The sequence below is a fragment of the Cajanus cajan genome, chromosome 5, assembly GCF_000230855.2.
Source record: "Cajanus cajan strain Asha chromosome 5, NIPB_CcT2T_4, whole genome shotgun sequence".
NCBI classification, from domain to species: domain Eukaryota; kingdom Viridiplantae; phylum Streptophyta; class Magnoliopsida; order Fabales; family Fabaceae; genus Cajanus; species Cajanus cajan.
Genome location: NC_138521.1, coordinates 29,231,463 through 29,239,703, shown reverse-complemented (window position 1 = coordinate 29,239,703; position 8,241 = coordinate 29,231,463). Strand labels below are relative to the sequence as shown.

General features: G+C 34.5%; 1 protein-coding gene across 2 annotated transcripts; it reads right to left on the bottom strand.

The window, feature by feature from the left end:
- Positions 1-322: 322 nt before the first annotated feature.
- On the bottom strand, positions 323-7,994 carry LOC109793213 (histidine kinase 1). Of its 2 annotated transcripts, XM_020352678.3 has the most exons (13): positions 7,555-7,993; positions 7,104-7,346; positions 6,199-6,996; positions 5,713-5,960; positions 5,077-5,236; positions 4,796-4,922; positions 4,600-4,689; positions 3,829-4,023; positions 3,627-3,696; positions 3,379-3,421; positions 2,951-3,091; positions 1,718-2,881; positions 323-803 (listed from the first exon to the last, which is right to left on the bottom strand). In XM_020352678.3, the coding sequence occupies exons 1-13, from the start codon at positions 7,738-7,740 to the stop codon at positions 588-590; spliced, it is 3,681 nt and encodes a 1,226-aa protein (XP_020208267.1). In that variant the 5' UTR covers positions 7,741-7,993; the 3' UTR covers positions 323-587. The 2 variants fall into 2 exon arrangements, with proteins under 2 accessions (XP_020208267.1, XP_082931310.1); XM_083075184.1 differs by lacking the exon at positions 3,829-4,023 and having other exon boundaries at positions 7,555-7,994.
- Between the last annotated feature and the right edge of the window lie 247 nt (positions 7,995-8,241).

Here is an 8,241-nt window from a genome sequence, read left to right as displayed (position 1 = left end):
ATAATAATATCTTTAAATAAAAAGTAAAAATGTTTAAAACGAGTCTTAAAAAATAATTATATTTATATATCTTTTAGAGATAAACCTTTCAAAACTAACTTTTTAGAATAAAAAAAATAACTTTTGAGTTATAAATCTAAAAAAAAAATTATATAAATATTACTACAAAATATCATTTTTTTTTTAGGTTGATTCAAAACAAGGACCTTATTGACCTCACATTTGGGTGGATCTTGTGATGACATGACAAGAATTATGCTTATTGGGTACTTTATAGCTCATATTTCAGCCTTTTTGCATATCATAAACAAAAAGGTAAATAGATGAGGTAATACAAACAAAAATTCCTTCTTGTACAAATGCAGTCACATTCGCATAGAATTGGGCCTTCTCTAAATAGTTGAAGAAACAAAGGGTAACAAGTTTCGGTCATTTTCTGTACAGATAAGTTAATACAGGAAAATTGGATTACATTTCTGGAATTCTCATGTTAAGCCATGTTTCTTGATGTTAATATTTGGTAAACTTCTATACATTTCTGGGCTGTCTAAGATAACCCTTAATTAGCTTTGTCACAGCGTCAGAAGTCATGATGTTCTTCTTGTGAGTGAAAGAATGGTGGACTCCATCAGTTTGAAGTCAATTGGCTTTGTTAAATAAGCATCCATGCCCACCTCTAGGCACTTGGCTTCATCACATGACATTGCATGAGCTGTAAGAGCAACAATTGGAATGTGCATGTCAGTTCCCACTTCTGATTTCCGGATTGCTTTTGTTGCCTCATAGCCATCCATCTTTGGCATCTGTTTTTATTTTTCAGAAACAGAAGGAATTGGAACATCCAAGTTAAAATACATAATGATATTAACTTCGTGTAGAATAAAATTATTTCTGCTAAATTACACTTTTTACTATTTCATCAATCTACAATTTTAATTCTTTTATTTTAAAAAGAAACATTTAATTCCTTTAATTTTAAAAATATAAAATTTTAATCTTTTTATCAAATTAACATTTATTAATTATTAAGTTTTAATATTTATATAAAATTAGTATATATTTAAAAATTTAAAAAAAATCATATATATATAAAATTTATTAATAAAATAAATTTTAATCACTAGTTCAAATATATACAAACGAGAATATTTTATATTTTGGTTTTTAAAATTTATTATTATATATTATATTATTAAATATCATATTATTTAAGTGGTGATAAATTATCAATCAATGTTAAAATTTAATAATTAATGAACATCAAATTAATGATAAAATTAAAATTTCGTATTTTTAAAACTAAGAAATTAAATCTCTATGTTTTAAGATATAGGGATTAAGATAGAGTAGCAAAATTACAATTTATTCAATTATTTAACTTAACATATTAGGCTTCTATTCTTTATTCATGAAAAGTGGCAGAATAGAGTGATACTCCTATTACTATTAGAGAGAGTGCCAATGACATATAAGAATTGTTAGTAGAGGTCTGCCCAAAAGGATCACTGTACATGCCTAAATTGCAAGCAGTTTTACCTGGTCGCTGACTCGCTGCTAATCAACTTAACCTTGGGTATTAGGGGGTTCTATTCTTTGGCACTGTTTTGGGTGAATTGAAACTTATGAAGGCATATGCTTATGATTTTGATCCAATGTCTTTTATTTAAATCAAAGCATTACTAATATTAATATACTTTTTCTTCTAGCAAGTTCATACCTGACAATCCATTAGGATCAAATCATATGGAGGGTAACTGAGAATCTCAGGTTGAGATGATCTTGTGTTTCTTTCCTTTAGAAGAGACTCCCTTCTACAATCTTCAACACCAGACATGCCATTCAGAGCATCCACTGCCTGTTGTCCATCTCCTACAGCTACAACAGTGGCTCCCATTTTTTCAAGCATTATGGTTGCAACCCTTTGAATTACTGGTGTATCTTCTGCAAGCAATATCCTCAGGCCTTCAAGAGATTTCTTTCCACTCACTGCTCTACTTGAGCTACTGGCCCTACGTGCTTCACTAGATTCAGAATCTTCACCTTGAGCTCCTGTTGCAAAGGATGTCTGTTTAGTCGAGGATGATTTTGGTATTGCGTTTGTAGTGACATCATTAGAGTTGAGGCTACTCTGTGATAACTCTTCCTTCCTAGGATTATTATCTTCCATATATTCATTTGCTAATCCAACTAAGTTATTTATCTGGTGCTGTGATGATGGATTGGATCTCATTATTTTCTCTCTTTGTTTATCTTCACTAACACTAACAGGATTAGAACCACCCACTTCAGATATGTCAGAACCATCTGAGCTTGCAACATCGCATTGAGTATAATCAATCTCAAGGCTCTCATGCAAGTCACCCTCTTTCAATGTAGCTCTTGGAGTAGTCATATTTTTCTTTTGTAGCTCATCATTTCTCTCCTTTATGATGGCTTCCAAAATATGAATCATTTTTGTTTTGTAAAAGGGTTTGTTCACAGTCAGTGTATGTCCTTTCTTGCAAAGCTCCATCTTAATGGTATTGGAGGAATCATGGTTTAGTATCCATACAAACTTTGCTCTCCCAAAGTATTTGTGAAGGAAGTTGAGCTGTTCCTTCCATATATCTGTGCTCAAGTCAAGTAGCCCAATGTCAACAGCAATGACAAAAACTGGGTTTCTCAATTCCTGTATGCTCAGTAGTTTTGACTTTAAATTGTCATGAATTGAATAATTTCCATCAAAACCATTATGATGAGCTGAACTTCTTGCATGAAATAGTACCCTCAAAGTTTGTGTTAATCCATTCCATTCAGATGCTTCCATAGTGACTACCCCGTTTTTCTGTAACCACTTGGATGTAACTAATCGACCCATGTTGCCATGTAGTGCAAGCAGTACCTGCATTGACACATCTTATTTCAAGGCCTGCTTATTAACATCAATGCTAAGGTGCATGATTCTACTCACCACTAAGCCTTTGTTAGCAAAATCTTCTTGACAATGTTGTTCTGTGGTATCCACAGGTGCACTGAGGCGCAAGTATAACCGCATCAGTGTTCCTGGTCCCTCCTTTTTGACAACCTTGATTTCTCCACCCATCTTATTAACCTGTCACCACAGGGTACATACAACTCAGAAGAGTTGTCATTTTAGAAGAGAAAGGACAGATGCAGGTGAATTTATAGACCTTGAGATGAAACCCTACTCTGCAAAACTAAGATCATGATTTTCTTGTAGATGTTAACTCTAGAACATGCAACTGATATAAGCTTCACCTATGTTTGTGCTGGCACAGGCCGGGCACCTTTGACTTTCATCATGAACATGCATTATGAATGGCAATTGTTCCTAACTTGAGTGAAACTTTACAATTACATATTAACGGTCTTACTCACCAAGGTTCTGACGATGCAAAGACCAAGACCAGTGCCTCCGTGCCTGAAATGAGTAAAGGTTTCAGAACTCCGTGAATCTTCAGCACATAACATTCAAAAGGTTTTTTAAATTATTGTTGAATATAGGTTCAAATTAATGTGCAAGTTCATTGAAAAACTCATTGACTCAGATAATAAGGTCATGCTAGTATGCTAAATAAAGAGTAGTTTCTAGCAGATTATATCTTGTCTTTGTTAAAAATACTTACAGTCTAGTAGTTGATGGATCAGCTTGCTCAAAGCTTTCAAACACAGATTCCCATTTGCTTGGGTCAATACCTATGAACTCACGGGATGAATATGAATGTAAGACATGGGAAACAAATCAATAGACTAAAAATTAATTTTTCTTTTGCTGCAAAAGGGATGGTTTTTCGATGCATTTTTTCCTGTCAAGTTTTTGGTTCATACCACATCCTGTGTCATCAACTTCAAACCAAAGTTTCATTTTGTTATCTCTATTAGAAATCCTCTTTGCATTGTTTTCATGTTGCTTTGCTTTGGTTTTTTGTGAACACCGTGATTTCTTTTGCTCTAGTGGAAAATTTGTATCATCACTGCAAGAATTTGGGTTTTCACACCATCCTCTCAAAATAATGTGACCCGCTGCAAACCATTTGAAAGAGTTAAGATTAGTCTTCTAAGTTTTAGTGCTTCATTGATCCATAGTAGCTGAACCGTTTGTTAAATATTTGAAATTCTTAAAGGCATTAGCATGCTAATAATTGTTGATATGAACACAAGTTTCCTCGAGAACAATAAATCAGGTAGTTTTCCCCTCCTACGATTGAAATCTTTGCACACACTAATTCAATTTATTTGAGCAAAAAGACATCAGATTTTTTAAATTAATTCAAACAAACATGGCTCAATATTTATTAAATGACTTAAATAGATGTCATCGTAACCCTCCCCCCAAAAGAGTACATAATACATGACTGAACAGAAGCCTTTTATCATCTTCTTAGCTGAACTTTTATTATGAGACAATTATAATGGTGAATATGGAAGTCATATTCAATGAACCAATTAAGAATTTTTATAAGAATTTTTTGCTGAAGCATGTAAAGTTCACATAATAATAAAACTTTCTCTTGAATCATAGCCGTTTTTTGTTCCACCACCACTACTGTATTGAAAACATTATATAGTACAAAAAAAAAAAAAAAAAGTTTGACTTACATATAGTAAACTTAATCGAGTTGTTGATCAAATTTGCAAAAATTTGAACTACCCTAGCAGAATCACCCCGGACTAGCTTTGGCATATCATCTGCAACAAATAAACTGGATGCATCAGAATCTTCTTGTGATTATTGTTATCACATGCTTTTCACTGAAATTAAACTCTCTTATGCAAACAAAACAAAGATTCATACCAGACAGGTCTAAGACGGTCTCTACATTGTGGTTAATGCACTGCACAGAAAACATATCTACAAGTCCTTCAAGTTCGCGTCCCAAATCAAATTCGGCATCTTCTAGTATCAGTTTTCCAGATTCCACCTATATTATATTATATATTAGAGGTCTTTTTGGAATGAATGCAATTTTGTGGCAACGGTAAAGAGACTATGCATTGGTATTTATTTCGGTAATTGCTGCAAGTGTGAGATTAAAAGTTATTGGACAAAAGGCTTAGCTTATACATATAGCTCACCTTGCTCAGATCCAAGATGTTATTCAGTAGACGGAGCAGGGCAGTTGAGCATTTTCTTATTTGAGTAACTGTTGCACATTGCTCATTTGTGAGATGATCATCAGATATAAGAATGTCAAGTAACCCGATTACTGCAGCCATTGGTGTCCGCAATTCATGACTGTAATGCACCCAAGAAAAAGCTATTTAAAGCACATTTGTGAACAAACAAAGTCAGGATGTTCATATACATGTGAACCAAATGAAACAGATTGGTAATCCAGGTCTTAGGCATGTTACTAATTCTCCATGAAGGAAGTGGGCATGTATTTATGTATACAGGGTTATTTATATTATTTTGTTTATCGAGACAGATCAACATAGTTTCAAACAGCAATGAGGTTTAGGAATACGTAAAAGATGTTTAATGTAGCTGTCTCTGTCTCTTCAAACCCTTGATCAACTGAGACATTTTTTCATATTCTCTAAATTAAATAATTTGAATCTTAAATTGGATAAAGCATATGAGATATACGTGTTTCATGAAAAAAAGATACAGACACCTAAGACTGGAAATATTCAATATTCTGTCTCTTTTTTAAATATTTCTTCTTAATTAATTTTTCTTTAAATTCACACCGAACTTGAAAAACCAACCTCATATTTGCAAGAAATTGACTTTTATAGTTGCTAGATGCCTCTGCCTTCCTTCTTGCTTCCAGGTGACTTATCAGTTCTGCTCTTAGTTTCATTTCCTTTGATACCCCATTTGTTAATATCAAAATACAAACACATCCTATGACAATAATACACAATGATGCAGATATCAGAATAACCAACGTTTTGAAGGCTCTTTCATCTGCCTGCCCCATGATATGCTTTCTAGGTATGATGATTACACCCACCTGTTTATAATTTAAGCCAGTAATATGGTAGTTGGTTAGTCGAAAACAGAAATAAAATAAATAGAAGCAGAAAATTTTCCTAGACTTTATGTTTAGCAGAAAGTTATCAGAAAAGAAGACAGAAGTGACCACTAACAATATTCTACTACCTGATCATATTTAGATCATTTAAATATTTTAAAAACAATGTTACACATAGATCAAATGTAAGTAAAAGGTGTAGCATCTTTAAATGTACCAGAGGAAGCCTCTTCAAGTTTAGGAAGAACGAATCAATGTAATATTGTTGGTGGCCTAGCTTGACATTCTCTACATGAACCTCATGACTCTGAGGGGAATTGTTCCCATAGGTTTTCTGTAGCCACTGAGCCCCCTCTCTTATTACTTCATTTTCACAGTCAACAGCCATCTTAAGCTTAGGAGGCTTTGTAGAATTTGACAGTAGAGGTGCGTTTGTGGAAGTTGCAAGTAAGTAACCCTCTCGGGAGGTCAAATACATGTGGCCACTGTGCAACTCAACTAGCTCTTTCATGAGCTGCCCCACACTATAAAGTGCTGTTGTGACACCTACAACTGCCACAATGCTTTTATTAGAAGAGTCCCAAACTGGCAATGCTGCAGAAAGCAATGGTGAATCTGTAAACTTGCTCACAGCAACGTGCCACGAAGCTACGCCATCAGGTACTTGGGAGAGGCCAGCTATGTTGATTGAGTCTTCTGGTGCAATTGGCATTACTTTTCCAGTCTTTTCACCACTGACAGGATCAAGTGGTTCGCGATACCAAATCGCAGACTTGTTACCATGAATGTCTTTATCATTCCAAGCTTCATGTGGTGAAAGCGAGTTGATTTCATTGTATCCACCGGCAGCCATGGAGTAATTTGCAAGATCAGAATAAATGTAAAAGGTATTGTTATCCTTCAGGTCTCTATGGAATGCTTGAACAAATCCATTCTTGTATTTGACAGTTATTGAATTCAGAGCTCTTTTACTAGCAAACAGTGCCCATGTTACAGCCCTCATCGCGTCATACATCTGGTAAGAGTTGGAACAGTACTCAAACTTCTTGGTGATAATTGAATCAAACATAAGAATAACAAACATAGCAAGAGTATGATGAAAAAATTAACAGTCAATTCAACCTCAACTTGGTCTGCATGAGTGGCAAGGTTGGTGTGGCTTCTGATCACATACTGAGACAGTTTAACCTGAGCAGTTGTAATTTCGGAAGTAGAATTCAAAATGTTCCACATCCTCAAGATGGGGCGTTGCAGAAGTTCATAACGCAGGTCATATGCCAAGCTATTAAGAGATTTTGTTGTATAAATCTTTGTGAAATGCCATGTCAGGAAAGTGAGAAGACCAATCAAGATAGCTAGCATGGCCTGCATAAAGCAAGATAATACCTTAGTCCAACAAATTGGGAGTTCAATCATATTTAAACAAAAGGGTCTAATCTTTCAATTACAACTGGCTCTCTTATAGCATTTAAACAATATCTCTCTGCACATCAAGCATATTGTAACTGCAGCTATTTCTAACACTCAATTACAGGCCTAAATTCTAACCATCTATAGGGAAAAATTAACTAACCATGATTGCTAGACGAACCACAAAGACACTGTAGTATGATGAGAGACATTGAGTGCTTGCATACTGGAATTCTTCCTTTTCTACATCCCTGTGGAAAATTCTTCTGCCAGTTGGCGTGCTTCTTTTCTTCCAACAAGTGGCAAAGTTATGTAATCTATCAAAAACGTGTCTGCAATTAGTACCCATTGGCTACCTTGAACCTGGTGACCATACAGAACACTTTCAGAAGAGGTTTGGTCTTTGTCTTCTGTTACATAGAGTTCACTGTTATGTTACTTGAAGCACCTATGAGCATATAAAGTAGCAATCCTACTTTGTTTGCGTGAGAGCAGAGTGGCTTTGCGCAAATTTTAATTGGATAACACTTCCCTATTATAATCCTGAACTTCTCTCTAGGCTAAGATTGCGTACATCTATGTGCAAGTCTTGTCACCCTTTCATCACTTGTTTAATATCTATTTGAAGGACATACAAAATTTAATATATTTATGTGGTTGGCAAGATAAGCTTTACAATTATTTTTGCTTTTTTTGGGATGGAAACCTTTTAATTAATCTTTCCCATAGTATCCTCCAATCGAACAAACAAGAAATTAATTTCTCATAATGATACTTCTAGTCACGACTTCATACTTAAGTCAAGAATCGAACATGGGTTACAATTATCAAATCCCTTGTAGGAAGGACT

What these genes read in the sequence shown, in the direction of transcription:
- LOC109793213 (XM_020352678.3), bottom strand. Translation starts at nt 7,740, where the DNA reads ATGGGTACTAATTGCAGACACGTTTTTGATAGATTACATAACTTTGCC. An exon ending in CAATTTCTTGCAAATATGAG is followed by an intron (nt 5,237 to 5,712) that starts GTTGGTTTTTCA and finishes GGTGCATTACAG; the next exon opens with TCATGAATTGCGGACACCAA. An exon ending in TGATCCTAATGGATTGTCAG is followed by an intron (nt 804 to 1,717) that starts GTATGAACTTGC and finishes AAATAAAAACAG; the next exon opens with ATGCCAAAGATGGATGGCTA.